Source organism: Aspergillus tanneri (genome assembly GCF_003426965.1).
Source record: "Aspergillus tanneri strain NIH1004 chromosome Unknown AapTan_2_pilon_pilon_pilon, whole genome shotgun sequence".
Classification (NCBI taxonomy): domain Eukaryota; kingdom Fungi; phylum Ascomycota; class Eurotiomycetes; order Eurotiales; family Aspergillaceae; genus Aspergillus; species Aspergillus tanneri.
The window spans coordinates 5,912,355-5,928,792 of record NW_022984629.1 but is presented as its reverse complement, the minus strand read 5'-3'; the positions used below and the strand labels follow the sequence as shown (position 1 = coordinate 5,928,792).

At 44.7% G+C, this 16,438-nt stretch overlaps 5 protein-coding genes across 5 annotated transcripts; 3 read left to right on the top strand and 2 right to left on the bottom strand.

The window, feature by feature from the left end:
- Positions 1 to 111: 111 nt before the first annotated feature.
- On the top strand, positions 112 to 2,249 carry ATNIH1004_001847 (uncharacterized protein; the record flags this gene model as incomplete). Its single annotated transcript, XM_033566542.1, has 2 exons — positions 112 to 1,699; positions 1,759 to 2,249. 2 exons carry the CDS (start codon positions 112 to 114, stop codon positions 2,247 to 2,249), a joined length of 2,079 nt encoding a protein of 692 aa, XP_033432299.1.
- Positions 2,250 to 3,233: 984 nt separating this feature from the next.
- ATNIH1004_001846 (uncharacterized protein) lies at positions 3,234 to 4,295 on the bottom strand (the record flags this gene model as incomplete). The annotated part of the gene is made up of 4 exons (XM_033566541.1): positions 3,234 to 3,438; positions 3,495 to 4,073; positions 4,133 to 4,239; positions 4,287 to 4,295. The coding sequence occupies 4 exons, from the start codon at positions 4,293 to 4,295 to the stop codon at positions 3,234 to 3,236; spliced, it is 900 nt and encodes a 299-aa protein (XP_033432298.1).
- A 395-nt stretch (positions 4,296 to 4,690) lies between these two features.
- ATNIH1004_001845 (uncharacterized protein) lies at positions 4,691 to 5,035 on the top strand (the record flags this gene model as incomplete). The annotated part of the gene is made up of 1 exon (XM_033566540.1): positions 4,691 to 5,035. The coding sequence occupies one exon, from the start codon at positions 4,691 to 4,693 to the stop codon at positions 5,033 to 5,035; it is 345 nt and encodes a 114-aa protein (XP_033432297.1).
- A 529-nt stretch (positions 5,036 to 5,564) lies between these two features.
- On the top strand, positions 5,565 to 7,229 carry ATNIH1004_001844 (uncharacterized protein; the record flags this gene model as incomplete). Its single annotated transcript, XM_033566539.1, has 2 exons — positions 5,565 to 6,756; positions 6,811 to 7,229. 2 exons carry the CDS (start codon positions 5,565 to 5,567, stop codon positions 7,227 to 7,229), a joined length of 1,611 nt encoding a protein of 536 aa, XP_033432296.1.
- Positions 7,230 to 11,583: 4,354 nt separating this feature from the next.
- Positions 11,584 to 11,839, bottom strand: ATNIH1004_001843 (uncharacterized protein; the record flags this gene model as incomplete). The annotated part of the gene is made up of 2 exons (XM_033566538.1): positions 11,584 to 11,622; positions 11,672 to 11,839. The coding sequence occupies 2 exons, from the start codon at positions 11,837 to 11,839 to the stop codon at positions 11,584 to 11,586; spliced, it is 207 nt and encodes a 68-aa protein (XP_033432295.1).
- Positions 11,840 to 16,438: the final 4,599 nt, after the last annotated feature.

Below are 16,438 nucleotides of genomic sequence, written 5' to 3'. Positions count from 1 at the left end.
ACCTTCGACTCTTCCAAATTGAACAATATCTTCGACAACTTGCCTAGCCCAACGTTTGCCCTGGAGGGTTTGGCAGCCTCCTTTGACAGAAGCCCCGTTCTTCTGAGTGGAATGTTCAAGCACGTCCAGGAGACCTATCAAGGGGCAGTCACGCTGAGCTTCGACCCGTACCTCTTCCAAGCCGCCGGGTTTTATGGTACGATCGAGATCGCGAAAACGAATGAGCAGTTTACATCCGCCTTTATCTATTTCATCCTGAACGGTCCGTTGGCAACCTTTGGATTCGCCGAGATCCGCGGGGTTGTCGGCGGGTTTGGATACAACAATAGTCTGCAGTTCCCATCGGTAACCAATGTGCTGGACTTCCCCTTGATCACCCCCCCAGCCGCGACAAAACCCGATGAGGCTTTGAAGGCTCTCATGGACGGGACCTGGTTTTTCTCCAAAAAGGATTCATTCTGGCTCGCAGCCGGGCTCACCGTGCTAGCGTTTGAGATCCTGAACATGCAGGCTGCGCTCGTAGTGGAATGGGATCCCAAGGTTAAAATCGGCCTCTTTGCTGTCGCCACGGCGGACATGCCGGCCAAGGCCGACAAGAAATTCGCCCACGTCCAGCTGGGCATGACGGCGGTGCTCGACCTGGAGACTGGCACCCTGAAGATTGAGGGTCAGCTGACCCCCGCATCCTACGTGCTGGATCCCAGCTGCCATCTGACGGGCGGATTCGGCTTCTATACCTGGTTTGCTAATGATAAAAGCACCTCCGCTGGCGACTTTGTCTTCACTATCGGAGGGTATCATCGGTCATATCAAGTGCCACCGTATTACCCCAAGCCGCCTCGCTTGGCAATCAGTTGGGCTTACGACACCTCGATTAGCATTCGCGGTGAGGCCTATTTCGCTATTACCCCCAAAGTCTGCATGGGGGGAGGGCGCTTGGATGCGTCCCTCACTCTGGGAGCCCTTTATGCCTTCTTTAACGCCTACGCAGACTTCCTGATCAAATACAACCCGTTCTTTTTCATCGCTGATGGGGGCGTCAGCGTCGGGGTCCGGTTCACTCTCGACCTGTGGATCTGCACGGTGCATATCAGCATCGAGTTGTCGGCGACGCTATACATCCAAGGCCCGCCTATCTCCGGGACGGTTCATGTCAACTTCTGGGTGTTCGGCTTCGATATCAACTTTGGGTCCCGCGATGAGCACCAAAATGACCCTATTAGCCTGCAAGCTTTCTACGATCAGGCCTTGCAATCGGATCTGCCCAGGAACAAAGGCGAGAGTAAGCCCCCGCCGCCATTTATTTTCACCTGTAACCAGGGCCTTATTCCATCCAGCGAGACCAATGCAAAGACCAGCCCGAATGATGCTGATGAGGTCTGGAATGTCCGTGGAGCAGTCTTTCAGTTTACCGTTGGCTGCAAGTTTGCCATTCGAAATGCCATCGTAGTGACGGGTCAGCTAGGCACTACCGAGGAGGATCAGAAAGTTCAGATTCCAAAGGATGACAAGGACATGCTCGAACTCTACGCTAAGCCGATGCAGCTCAAGAAATCACTAATGAGCACATTGACGGTGACAATCAGGCCTATACAGGAAAGGAAGGAACTGACGGCATCAGATGAGCCTGTTGGGGTGCCCAAGTGGGAAAAGGCCACCCTGATCTTTAAAGCTGTGCCGGTTGCACTATGGGGATACTGTGAGAGTCGAAGACATAGGCTTCTTCTACCAGACTAGATTGCTAACTGAAGAGCCTAGACGACGAAAATGAAGACCCCAATAATCCCAATGTCAGGGACCCTAACCAGATTGGACCCCTCCTCAGAAGCGACAAACATTCCGTCAGCCAAGCAATGGGAATTACCGTCTCCTCCCCCCTGCCGGAGCTGAGCGTCTATGATAAAATCAAGGCATTTCAGTACAAAACCTTCTTCATTAATGAAGCCGGCGGGCCATATCCATTCCCTCGAGTCCCCACAGTAGAGACACTCTGGGATCCACTACCGGAAGATCGCACAAGCAAAGCCTGGGAAAACGCGAGGCGGAAATGGAACGGTGACCCAGGGTTAGGGAAAGGCGCAGCAGAGACCTTTGTGGATTTATGGGCAAAGCTTAGCTTTGCCCAGTGGAATTTGACGGAGGCAGGAGCAATCAGGGGAACCAAGCCGACGAGCCTGGTGGACAATGAAGATACGTTTGCGACGCTCTTTCTCGAAGCACCTCGCATGGGGATTCCTGTAGCTGCTTGATAGTTCAATCTAGTATTCTCTTTGGGTACGGAAAGCCGTTCTATTGATGAAGGTCACTTTTGTTCCTTCAGACCTATACCTTGCCTGGGTCGCATATTCCATATTTCCTTCTTGTCTCAAAGTAATCTGTAATTCTTCTTGCTCTAGAATGACGATGAAAGCACTTAAAGATGGAGATCAGATCCATATGATCACTCTGATTTGGTATTACAAATACAATACATACTCGAGCCCTTTGCGACCCCCTGGCAACCTGCATATAGTATGAGCTACGGTGAAGCTCATCACAGAAGGCAGAAATCTGACGATCAGAGGGACACATGGCCAAAGAAGATACTGTGCTCAAGAAGATCAGGGCAGACACAGCACTGTCCAAAGCGTAATTACCAAACCATCCCCAAACAATGCAATACAGGACCAGGACACGTCAGCCAGTTCTCCGATCTCCCCCATACGATGCAATATTCATCACATCCATGCATGCACCTACATAGTGCCTACCTAGATAGGTACAGTACATGATTCTCAGACCGATCGTCAGTTTTTCTTATAGCGGGCCGTCCACTTCCTCGACGGCTCCAATTTGATGAGGAAGCATATGTCTTTCTAACCCTACAATGGTTATGCAGATAAGATAATCGACACAAGCTGGGTGAGGAGAGAAATCGGGTTTTCCCCGGAAATAAGAAGGCAACCGGCATGTCGATGTATAGATCATCCCCGAGGAACACATCAGTACTTGCGATGAAGAGATTGTCAAGACCCGGAGAATAAACCACAGGACTACCATTTGTTGACCACAAGGGTGGTGAATACTTTCTTCACTCCTTCCCACTCTGCATAAAGAGCGAGCTTCTGAAGCAATAATAGACTAAGATTCTAGTGCTTGATTAACCGAGGTCTTTTCTAAACAGTGTTCACTCCAGGCAGTACATTGTTATATCAATGGAACGTAAGGAGTGCACGGATTTCTGTATCCATATCTCATCTGGGAGCCCCGGCCTTTCCCAAATCCTTCTGAAAATTGGCAAAGTTCCACGCTAGAACAGTCACAAGATGGGTGCAATTTGGGCAAGGATTCCATAGGTTTTTCCATATATCGCCCCTTTGTTTATCGTCATATTCCGGCTTATTGATGTAGCTTACGCTGAGGGCAAGTCCATAACAAGTATCTTGCAGTGAAATATTCCTATCGACTGGTCATTTCTCCAACCCCAACATAGTACGCCAAGGGCGGAAACATACTTTTTGATCGCGATGAAAGGATATGTCTCTCCGCAGTTCCCAAATCGAGTGCCTACAAGCCCATTCTGCTCTCGTGACGGTGAAGTTTCAAATCCCCAGTCAATCATCAGATTTTTCTTCACGAGGTTGAATCGCCCCATTTTCATCTCTTTCTCCCAGGTGCCAGTCTGTTCGGGATTAAAATTATAGCCTCCCAATGATGCTCCTAAAAAGAACCGATCCTGTTGGTTGATCCTTCGAGCCCAGGTACATTGGAAAATGCACGGATGCTCTCCAACCCCCCGTGGAGGCCCTGCAATAGCACTGCACCATCGGCCATAGACGGCTGTCAGAGGCAAGTAGAAGGATCTCTTGGTGGCACCAAACGGTGCGGGTCCCATGGACGCTAGGAATAGTCCCAGGAGATCATAAGGGCACCAGTACCCAACCCCATTATAAGTATGTCGCATGAGATTGAATTTAGAGTCCTCTTTCTTTTGCGCTTTGTCGTTCCTCGCGCGATATATATGCTGATCTGGCTCCAGGCTTTTGTTGCGAAAATCTTTCCCGTCGTCCTGTTTGCTTTTGGTTCTTCCAAGACTGTGGCAGGGTTAGAGCTTTGTTTTCATTTGAGTTTGAATATAATTCGGTGTACCTACCTCAATCGTAGCAAGGCTCGTAGTATTTTTCGCAGCTCTGGTACACTGTCGGGATGGACATTGTACTTTTTTGGATTCTTAATGACATCCTCGAGGAAATCATAAACCTGCCATATTTGGTTAAAATACTCTCATAGTGTGATACAAAGTTCACCCACATCATTTTTATGGTATTGATATAGCTTCCGTAAGTCCTCCCCATGGAATAGAAGCAAAGGCTCTGACATTTCCGAGGCGACGGTTGGAATATTCTTGCATTTATTATGTGGTCAGTGGATGTTTGGAGCCAAGATATGCAGCGCTGTTCAGGATAGCCAGGAGAGGTCACTTTATGCATTTCAAGCGAGTGGGGGGATACTCCTGGGCACGGAGGTATAAAGACACGTCATCCAACTCAAGTCTGCATGATTAATCTCTCCATGAGAACGCTTCGCCGGTTCATCACATCGCTAATTCCATCAACCAACGATACCCAAAACTCTTGGCGGGCTTTCATACGCTCAGACATGGCAGCATCATGCTCCACTGTATGCTACCCAATTACTGCATTCTCAGTCAATGGATTTTGCCCCTCTCGCTAACCAGAATAGAACGCACCCCCCGAATTGGGATCCCCCTCCTGGCTGGGGAAACGATGCAGAAACGCTTGATCCCGAATTCTACTGGAGCGAGAGTGGCGATGGCACTAGAGTGACACGAGCCCTGGGCCTCGACTCGCCGAGTGCGGTGATGTGCCAGACGAGTGACTTCCTCTACCTGTTCGAATCGAAGGGGGTTTACTACGTGTGGAACCGAGTGGAAGGGGATGTTTGGAAGATCACTTCCCCGCAGGCAATAGATGCCATTGTTGCCAGTATCAAGAGCAACGGAGTGAAATCTCTCCAGATGCAACTTGTGACTTAGTGGGGTATGCAGATGTACAGCTCGCTACCTGGACTGCTCTTTAGGGCATCTTGCATGCATCGCCCTGCGCAGGGTATCAGTGAGCCAGCCTGGCAGTAATTGAACGAGAATTATGTTTAGCTCATACCGAAAACCCAAGCTATAATATATACCGTAGGGGCTTCTACAGGCAACTCGCAAATGTGGCAACAGCACATAATAAACTAGGACTGATACTTGATGCAGCATACTCTATTGCGCATCCTCCATACCAGGTGTTCTCAATGACCTATTTCTCATGTTATTTAGAAAGTTAATCTGGGTAAAATCGCCGGTCTCACCCCCACTTTGCAGTAATATTGAATACATAACTGGACCTTAAATATTGTGCGCCCACGTCAGCAGGTGTAGATCACTGAAATATCAATGCCCGTGGCTTTTATATGCTGCTACCATTCATTATCTGCAGCTTGTTAAGTCCAGAGTTTTCAGGTAGTAATCCATCGGATAAACAAGCAGGTCTCCTTTCGTGGAGAAACTACTATCAGTAATGATTTCTGTACAAGAGGATGAGAAATTCTATGTTTATTCTAGCGATGCAGGGCAGAGTGCATCCAATAACAAATTAATCCTCTCGCCGGGGATTCCCATTGACAAGTTTGTCTCTTCATTAAAAGGCAAGGTCGTTATTCTGAAAAATCAACCTAAAGAGCCTGTATACACACCACTTGACGACTCAGATCTATGGAAGGAATGGATGGGTCGATTTGACACAAATGCAACACTTAATCTTATGCTTGACTCTAATCTGAAGGCATTGCAAAGCTTCCTATTCAGCTTTGAGACGCCATGGGGAACGTTGAGCTTCGATTCTTCCAGCCAATATCTCCAGTCTGCATTTGAAAAAGGGGTAGCCGACACGATTGGTCCCCCGGGGGCTGCAATAGATGGAACCTCCCCCATCCTCTATAATGGGCTCGTCGCCCCGAAATCTCCATATACCCCGACAGTGGAAGCCCTGTTTACTTTTGTCGGATTGTCCGATATGATAGCGACGCTGCCCCCGTTTGTGCCGCAACTAGAGGTGTCCCTCGATGCATCCAACTATGTCCAAGGACGAAATGCTATGTGGTTCAATCCTAGACTAGGCTATCAAACAACCATCCGATTACAGTTTCAGCTCAAGGATGGCAAGGCTTTAGAGCAACTCTTTCAGCAAGCCCTTCCAGGGATTACAATTAGTGCACCCAAAGTGATCTGCAAGAAGATTTTGACTGAGGGGCAAACAGTGGATGGAGCAGTCAGTATCGACCAAGGAAGCGTCTCATTCCAAGCGACATGTACGGTGTCGGCCAAAAGTGGAAATCCTCTTACAGCATTGACAGCAGGAATCGAGTTCGATGAGGCAGGAATCACCCTAACACTCAAACTTAGTAAAGGCATTTTGGATGCTCTTCTCCAGTGGCTCGGTGAGCTGATTGGCGTCAAACCTGACTCTGTGAAAGGCATTTTCGGAGGGCAAGGGGATCGGACATTTCAGGGCCTCAATGTCCAGCAAGTAGTCTTCAGGCTCGAAAAGACGGCAGATCTCAATTCCTATCAATTGGCCAGTGCTCGAGTGGATATGGAAGTCGCCGGTGACTTTGGTAAGATAGATGGAAAAAAGCCGGTCTTCCTGGCATCGTACATTTGGACTCGTGAGATAGGGGGTCTGGGTAACATTCGAGGCGAACTATGGAATTGTGAGTACATTCATTATACCTCTTCCCGGCCTGATGGAGCTAATTCAACTCAAGCCTACGATATTTCTAAACAGCGAGTTTTGCAACCCAGATATGAACTATGGACCGACTTGGTCCCCTTCACGAAGAATCCAGGGACGGAAATTAATTTAGAAACCCTTATACCGGGGGTCCAAGTAGATATTCCCCAAAACATCCCTTCCAAGGTATCACGAGCACTACTCGTTCTCTCGAGTAACCATGTCGCTTTTGGTGCCACTGTCGTTGCAGTCAAAAATGCGAGTCCCGGGCAAGTTCCACAGCCGTACCTTGGGGAGTTAGGTTTGGATGTGTCTTATACGCGAGGAAAGCAGGAGAAGGAGTTTTTGTTCCAGTTTGAGGTTATGGCTGGCATTCAACCAGGTAAAGGGTCCAGCCATCCAGAAGATGATGCTACATTAATCGGTGATTTCACCTATACTCGTGTCAATTGAGCTACCGCACCTAGGAGTATTTAAAATATATACTTCTGTAAATCCTACCTAGACTATACCGCCATAATTCTGGTACACTATAATAGCAGGCTACTCTAGACTATAAGGTTTCCACGGAACTGTTGAAACTTCATGGTCTGCGGATAAAAATTGTTGGTTCACCCTGAAATCGTAGTCGTCTTCATATAGATCTATATGTCTGTCTACCTTATAATTAGAGCTATAAAAAGAACACCTCATCCTTCTAAACGGGATCGGAGGCCTACCTCTGCCCCCCTTAGGTTTCAAGATAAAATTTTCAGTAAAAACCTCCACCGGTGTAATCCATCAAAACGGAGAATTATATTTTATAGTTACGTCTTTCTACAGATAAAACAATAATCCTTCCAAAATATGCCAGATGTGAGAGAAAGAGTGCACACGTGTACTCCGATGTCTATTCTTCAAGCCACACTGCATATACGGAAAGAGATAGCAACTCTGCAGCAATCTTAATTTTTGGCAACTGAATAGACTACTAATATCTCACTAATCGCCGACCCAGCTTAATTTCATAATCCTTGCAGGAAACGAGAACTGGTACTAAGATAGAACAATCCAGCTACCAAAGGAACGGGGTTCAGCTCGACTGATTCAACTGGGGCCCCCCATGATCCTATTCAGGAAAACATCTAATAGAGCCGAAATCACCCTCGCTCAAGTTTATGCATCCTGGGGAGTCCATGGTATCGTATGCAAATCCAACGCAGTTAGGCTCACTGTAGCAATATCGAATCTTCTGGCTTTACCATTGGTAAGTGTTCAATGAAAGGACACTTGAATTGGGTAATTATGTCCACTAATTATATGTAGCAATGTGGATCGGCTAGCTGCCATCTGGCAGGTTTTGAACCCGTGTCACTGGTTTGACCATCTGCACGATAATGACCCTAAACCATCGTCTCCACTCAAGCCATTTCACAAAGACACTGAGTTTCACTATTTTATATCAGACGATGTTAAGTGCTGGCGCAACTGGGAATATAATTATGATATAGTGAAGAAACCTAACACGAATGAACACTAGGGCATAGAAAGCGTCCGAACACTGATCAACGAAAACTTGACGGTGAACCTACAGGGAAGCTTTCTGAAAAAGGAGATAAGAGTGACTATGTAATCAACATCATCTATGATCGGTAAGCACGCAGATAACTCTGACTACCGGACTCCCAGCAGTATAGGAACTGATGGCCAGCAGTTATGCAATTAATGGTGTTCCGTATACAATCGTTTTCTACCTTGACCTTGGGAATGAAAAGATGAAACCTGTTGGCGGCTTGTACAACTTCTACAAAATTGCGCAATTGACCCGGGTGATGAAGGTCTAAGCTGCGCCAACTGCCGCAAGCAACAGAGAGAAGGCATTCTCTCTGTTGCGCAGATTCCCCTCTCATACACTTTCGCTCGGGATACGGATATCACTATCAGCCCGAATTTTCGAAGCTTGATGAAAAAGAAATTTTGTTGGAAGGTTATAGGTCTGGACAGTACGGTGTACTTTAATGTGAGTTTCCAAGAGTACCACTATTAGAGTGACTTTTATTCCAGGATACTAATGAAACATTTCCTATTTCCTATTCTAACGCACCTCCAGAGGGAGATTCAACCTGGAATTCTTTGACAGTTATTCCTGCCCAGGGTAATGTTCGATATCTGACAATGAAGGGTATTGGAGGTGGAGTCCCCCATAGTCTCCAAAAAGACAGCGGGTATGAACCTATCGATTTCGGCGAGGGCAGTGCTTAAGCAGAAAGGATGCTGAGTTTCAGGGAGCTGCAATATGCCGCTCAATTTGGATACTTTATATACTGTGAAGTGGTTTTATTTCTGATATATATAGTGGATACATTTATCTTTGGTGAGCTCTAGAACCCATTCGCTCATACGGTAACGAATGTAGAAGAGCCTTACCCTGTGCTTTCCGTCTGGCATGCATCTCGTTCGCAGTTCTGCAGTCGCTGACAGATTTGTATTTTGTCTCACTTCTGATTTTCACTATGGTTTTTTTTTTTTCGTTTTTTTTTTTTTTTTTTTTTGTTTGGCAGGTAGCGTGAAACATGCTTCGCCATATCAAGCTCAAAAACCACGACTCTGCTCTTTGACCCTACAGTGGACTATTATCTCCCACTCGGTGATGCTTGTTCAGTAGTGGAAAGGGAGTTGGAGGCCTGATCCTTCCATACTGACCTGGATGTAAGGTGCGTACGGAGGTGGTTTGCGACATCAGAAGATAGCCTCCGAGGCTAAACCACACGACAGATCCAAAACCAAGGCCATCTCATGTAAAGTGTTGAGTTGACAATCTGCTAATATACGAGCCGAGCTCAACAGCAGCTCGCCATGAAATGGTGGAGTTAACTATAATAAAAGAATCGTAATATAAGATGCTTTATTTTGTGTTTTCACGTATTAGTGCCGCACCCCCCCGCCTTCGGCTAGGGGGTGCACCACACCGGACGGGCATTTCACACCGCAAAGGCAAAATTCCCCTCCCATATCTTCTTGAGGTTATTCCCATCCACCTAGTATGCCTAAATCATCCGGAGAACGTGAAAAATGTATAATCAAGGCCTGCGATGCTGCCCAGTATGAGAAAAAACCGAATTTAGCGAAGATCGCGCGAGAATTTAGTGTTCTGTACCGTACACTGTACGGCCGACTTTATGATGGAAAACAAGCTCGCAGCGCCCAAACACCCGTGAATAAGGCCCTTAATAAGTATCAGGAAAAAGCTCTAGTCCAGTGATTACTCGTATGCGTGATCTATATCTTCCTGTTACTCCTAAGATAGCTAGAGAGTGGGCAAATCTTGCACTTGTACGTGCTGGCTCGGATCAACGTGTTAGCAAGATGTGGGCGTATTGGTTTGAAAAAAGACTGCCAGCGCATCTTAACCTAGGCCCTGTGGTTTAAAAAACAAAGGATAAGAAGTGTATAGATGCTGAAGACATTAGATACCTTCAGCATTGGTATAATCAGCTTGGGAACGTGGTTAGAGGCCATTCTCCTCACCTAGTTTATAACTTCGATGAATGTGGCTTCCAACCTGGCCAGGGGAGATCCTGGAAAGTTATTGGTATAAAGGGACCATTTCCCTGATCTTGCTGAGTTCGATCATACTAAAAATATCACTGCTGTCGAGTGTATTGCAGCTGATGGGTGGGTTATAGAGCCGTTATTTATTTTTAAGGGTGAAAAGTTTATAGAGAGTTGGTATAATTATCCCGATCTTTCACAGTATTGGACAGCTGTTTCTCCGAAGGGATATATTAATAATAAACTTGCCCTTGGATGGCTTCAAAAATTTCATGAGGCTACAAAAGATCGAACCAAAAAGAATGAAAAACGTATATTAATATTTAACAGCCACGAGTCCTATAAAACTATCGAATTTCTACAACTCTGCAAGGACTATAATATTATTCCTTTTTATTTTCGACCTCATACGACTTATATATGCCAGCCTTTTAATGGCAAGCCCTTTCTTACCTATAAACAGCATTTTCGCCAGCAAAATAACCTTATTGCGCAATGGGGCGGACTACCCGCGGATAAGGCCGATTTTCTTAAAGATATTGTCAACGTTCGAAACAAGACCTTTAACCAACGAATTGTCCGAAATTCTTTTAAAGAACATGGAATCTTCCCTCCTAATGGCTCTACTATTATTCAAGATCTTCAAGATAAACTTCCTCCAATACCAGAGCTTTCCGCGCCTAATTTTCGCGCGTACAGTGAAACAACACCTCCTTTAAATCTCTTCTTTTCCAGCGTGGAAAACACCCCTCCAAAGAGTGCCCAGGATATTAAAAAAACCAGAGAAAACTCTCGAAGATATTTGATACTAAGGGCCTTACTCCTAAGCTCCAGCGGGGCCTACAGCGTGCATTTTATCACCATAAAAAACAGGCAGAGGAGCTTGCAATGATGAGCAATACAGTTAGCCGAATGCGACAGATACAAGAACCCCGGAGACGTTTAATTACTAAGAGACAGATTCCAAAGCTAAGCAACTCTGGTATACTCGGTACAAAAGATGCCAATCGATCAATAAAGGCCAGGAGAGAAAAAGAGGCTTTACAAGAGAAAAAAAGGCTAGATAAGCAGTGGAAGAAAGTATACAACCAACCGCCACCTAGGGCGCCTACGGGGGAGAATTCTATATTATCTGATGCAGCAGTAGCAGCGCAACAAGAAAATGAGGTTTTTTGGATAGATACTGTAGGGGAAAGGCGATAGATAGAGAAAGAAATGGGAATAGTATTAATTTTGCCTTTGCGGTGTGAAATGCCCGTCCGGTGTGGTGCACCCCCTAGCCGAAGGCGGGGGGGTGCGGCACTAATATCGGTGGCTACGTTGGGAGAGAGTTATCAGCCAGGCAGCAACAGCCCGTGACAAACGACATTGGGAGTGTTGTGGTCCATCGAGTCTGAGTCTCGCAGGATACGGATATGTACAGCAGAGCGGAGCCGGGACATGCTGGTGTAGAGCTGCCCATGCGGTAACACAGGCAGAGTCAAGTACAATAAAACGCGATCCAACGTGAGACCCCAGCAGTCGTTAAACATAGTGGCATAGGCTAGGCAGAGAGGAAACTGCTGTCGCTGCACCGTCCAATTTGCACAATAAGGCCGAGTCACGAACGTTATTCGTGGTACATAGAACATCGGCAACTGATGTGACTCAGTTGTGGAGAAGGAGCTTATCGAACAGCTGCACGCAACCAGTTGCCTAATATAGGGAACGATATATTATTGATATCCTAGACCACGATAACTACCATACTTCCTTGGACGGTTCTCTCTTGCTCTCTAGAACACAGGAAGAGGGTTAAAATATTCGGGGCAGTGAACTCCGCACATTAGGCAACCACCTAAGATGCAGGTCATTACTTATCAGTGAGACCTATGTTTGGATTATAAGGAAACAGAACTCATTAAGAATCTGTTGGAAATAGGAGCCTAATATATCAGACACCAATTACTAGTGCAAAATATCAGCAAAACCATGGAAAAATTATGAGTCATAATTTATGAGTCACAGAAAACTATAAATATTTCCTGAACTTCAATACATATTTAATTACCCAAAAAGGAAACCAAAATGCGAATATAAAGCAGGTCTTTGGAAGCAATTTTTATAATGCTAAGACGAGCAATTCAATCTATTCATTCTTCAATATATTATTATTATAAGAGTATAAGAATCTATTAAAGATATTACTAATATTGACTATACCTTACTTCCCCTACCGCCTGCCTCCGACACAATATAATAGTCAAATCAAGCCCAATGGTAAAATGGCTAGGAATCTATATAATTCTAAACTCCTTTTTAAAAAACATGTCCAATTTTGTTAGGAGCGCTCGGAAGCGCGATAGCTAGATCCTTAGCTAAGATGCTTAGTCAGGTGCGAAGTGTTTAACGTAATCGGTAAACGAGCGTTCCACGTAAGCGAGCGTTCCACCTCTTCGGATCTGACCACGGTCAACATACACGCCCAATTCAACCACCTACCATGCCACCAAAAGCGCGTACAAATTTAAATAATTCAATTAAGAAAGAGAAAAGGGTCCAACTTGCATTATCAGCTCTTAAAAACCAAGAAATATGCTCGATACGCAAAGCAGTATATATTTTTAATATCTCTTATACAATCTTACACCATCGGCTTAAAGGCCACACATGTTGCAGCAAAACACGCGCAAATAATTATAAAATAACTTAGAATAAAGAGGAGTTACTTGCACCATGGATACTATTATTAAATCGCTGTAGAGCTCCTCCCCGACCGTCTTATGTGCAAGAAATGGCTAATATTTTTTTTTGCTAAACGTGGTGCCACACCCATTCAGACTGTTAGTGATAAATAGGTATACAACTTTGTTAAACAGTATAAGGAGCTTAAATTAAGATATTTTTAACAATACAATCACCAGCGCGCTAAATGTGAGGATCCTAAGCTTATTAGGGAGTGGTTTGATCATGTACAAATCACTATACTGCAACACGGGATTGCATAAGAAGATATCTATAATTTTAATAAAACTGGCTTTGCAATGGGCCTGGTAGCTACTGCTAAAGTAGTTACTAGAGCTAATATACAGGGAAAGCCATTTTTAGTGCAGCCAGGTAATCGAGAATGGGTTACCTTTATTGAGTGTGTTAACTCTACAGGATGGGTACTTTTACCTTATATTATTTTCAAGGGAAAGGTCTATATAGAGGGTTGGCATAAGAACTTACCAAGCAACTGGAGAATTGAAGTTAGTAAGAATGGATGGACTACTAATAAAATTAGACTGCGCTGGCTTTAAAAGCTTTTTATTCCTGCTATAACTGGCCGTACAACTGGACAATATCGCCTGCTGGTTCTTGATGGCCATGGAAGCTATTTAACTCCTTAATTTAATCAGATCTGCAGTAAAAATAATATTATACTAATCTGCATGCCAGCATATTCGTCACATCTTCTTCAACCACTTAATATTGGTTACTTTGGGCCATTAAAACGCGCGTATGGACGTCTGGTTAAGAACAAGGCACAGCTTGGTTTTAACCATATTAACAAACTTAACTTTTTTAAAGCCTATCCCAAAGCCCGTACAGAGGCTTTAAAGGAGGAGAATGTAAAGGGGCGAAATGCCTTGCTATCTAATAACTAGATATACACAAAGAGGAATCGCTGAAAGGGAGAAAGGAAAGGGGAGGAAGTGTGCGTTCTCATACTACAAGGAGTTATATGACTACAATAAGCGGACCAATTATATATGTTAATCGCAGCAAAGGTGAAGCCAAGTAATAAACAGGCGTAGCCCGTGACATTATCCCCCCCGGAGAAGTTGTGGGCCCGGAGCCCACGACTTTTAGGGAGTCGTGGTGGGACCTCCTTTTAACTCCCAGATGTCCAGTGTGACTATGTCTTCCATGTTGTGAGCGGCCGTCTAGGTGGGCATTTAATAACCTGTTTATTTAACTAGATATTTGTGCCTAAAGCCACGCCCCTAACAGATCCGACGTTTGTCCAGAATCTTGTCTACCCTGTATTCCTTTTCGCCATCCACAAGGAATCCTGGGGGTTGCCAGTCAGGTCGGGATTAGCTCGGCAGTGGATTCTTAGCTGCCGGACGCAGTAACATAGTATAGAAGACAGGGTGGATAGCTATTAGTATATCTAACTTGTAGATATAGGAACCTACATGCTTAATAATAGTAAACTTAGCATGTTAGGCGTCTAATTTCTTGCAGGGGTAGTTAGTTTTAATATTCCAAAGATTAAGCTATACTTTATCTCCCACTTGGTACTAAGGTGCTGTATTCCGGTGTTGGTTGGTATATTGTCACGGGCTACGCCCGTATGTTGCTCGGCTTCACCTTCGCTGCGATTGACATATATGATTGGTCCGCTTATCGTAGTCACATGACTCCCTGTAGTATGAGAACGCACACTTCCTCCCCGTTACTTTCTCCCTTTCAGCGATTCCTCTTTGTGTATATCTAGTTATTAGATAGCAAGGCATTTCGCCCCTTTACATTAGGAATCGCTCGCTATCTTTTCACACTGAAATAGGAGCCCTCATTGGTCTTATTGGATTGGAAACCCGTGTGGAACGCGGCGAACGAATCAACGGTCAACGGTCAACGGTAACGGTAACGGTCAACGGAACGAACGAGCCACAGCTCCACCATAGCTAGCGGAGCTAAATGGTCAGTCTAGAGCACTTTGGATAACACATCGGACATGACATTGGAAGACTACCACGAAATGGCTATACAGACATGCACGAGGGTAACAATGGTCAGGAGCTCCCTGCATGGGTGCAGGCGCTCCTTGAGGCTACTCAGCTTTAACAGCAACAGATAATACAAGTTATAGAGCAACAGGATAAGTGTCTTAATAAAATGGCATCCCTTTTTACTAGACCCTAAAAAGAGACAGCAACTGACGGAGATAACACCAAGAGACCCCGCCCCAAGCTCCCTGATCTGGCTAAGTTTTCAGGGGAGGATCTCTCCCTGTTTCCCCAGTTTCTGGGGCAGCTGCAGGCTAAAATCGAGATCGATAAGTTATTAATCGGAGTAGGGAAAAATCTGGTTTAGTACAGGTTTAGTAGACTAGAAGGAAAAGCAGCGGCTCGCATTTATCCCTGGATATTAACCTATAAAAACAATACCACTAAATTTACCACCGAGAAGCTTTACCAACAACTAAGGACTGCTTTCGAGGATCCCGCCTTAAAGGATAAGGCCCTGAACCAGTTAAATATTCTCTACTAGGGAAACCAGCCCTTTGGTAAACTACTATCGGATCTTAATTGCCTCCTTCTCGAGGCTGGGGGCCATAGTTAAATAAATAATATTAAAAAAGGAATACCTGCATGCAGCTATTAATCAAACCCTGTGTAATAAGCTTATTACTATTAAAAAAAAGCCTACTTATAAAAATTACTCCCTGCAGGTAAAAAGCATCGCGGAATACCTAAATAAGTTTAAACGCCTTGCAGACTGCTATCCTGGTAGGGAATTTACCTCTAATAAAACCTGTCCTCCCTCTAAACACATCCCTATTTTTACAGGCAACGAACCTCGCACTACAGCCACTAAGATAAATAATAATAAGAAAATAGATTAGGAACCTACTGTTGCCAAGTTCTCTAAGCATGCTAAGTAGGTTAGAAAAGATAAGTTAGACTATTACTAGAAAATAGGCTACTGCCTTTACTATAGCTTTACTAAATATTTTATTAAACTTTGCCCTTTTCTCCCAGCCCGCCGCCCTCCAGCCACACTAAGTATCTTTAAAGTTAATATGGAAGATGCCCTTCTAGAAGGGGATAATACTATTATAAAACCCAAAGGGAACAGGCAGGAAAAAGCTATGCTTTAATAAAAAAACGCCTGCTAAAGCACCCAGGAGCTAGTTTTATAAGGGAATAGGAGGAGTTTATAAAAAATAACAAGTTTAATAGCCCACCCTTTGTAGTAGTATTTTAAGTTAATAGCAAGGCTAATACAAATATATTAATTAACACAAGGTTAAATACCTATAAAATAATCTTCTTTTATTTTATTAACAAGAACTAGCTAGCGCGTGTTAAGATCAGACCACAGGGTATTTAAAGATTTAAGGGCCCTACTAGTAAGAAGATTAAGAGTATGGTAAAGTT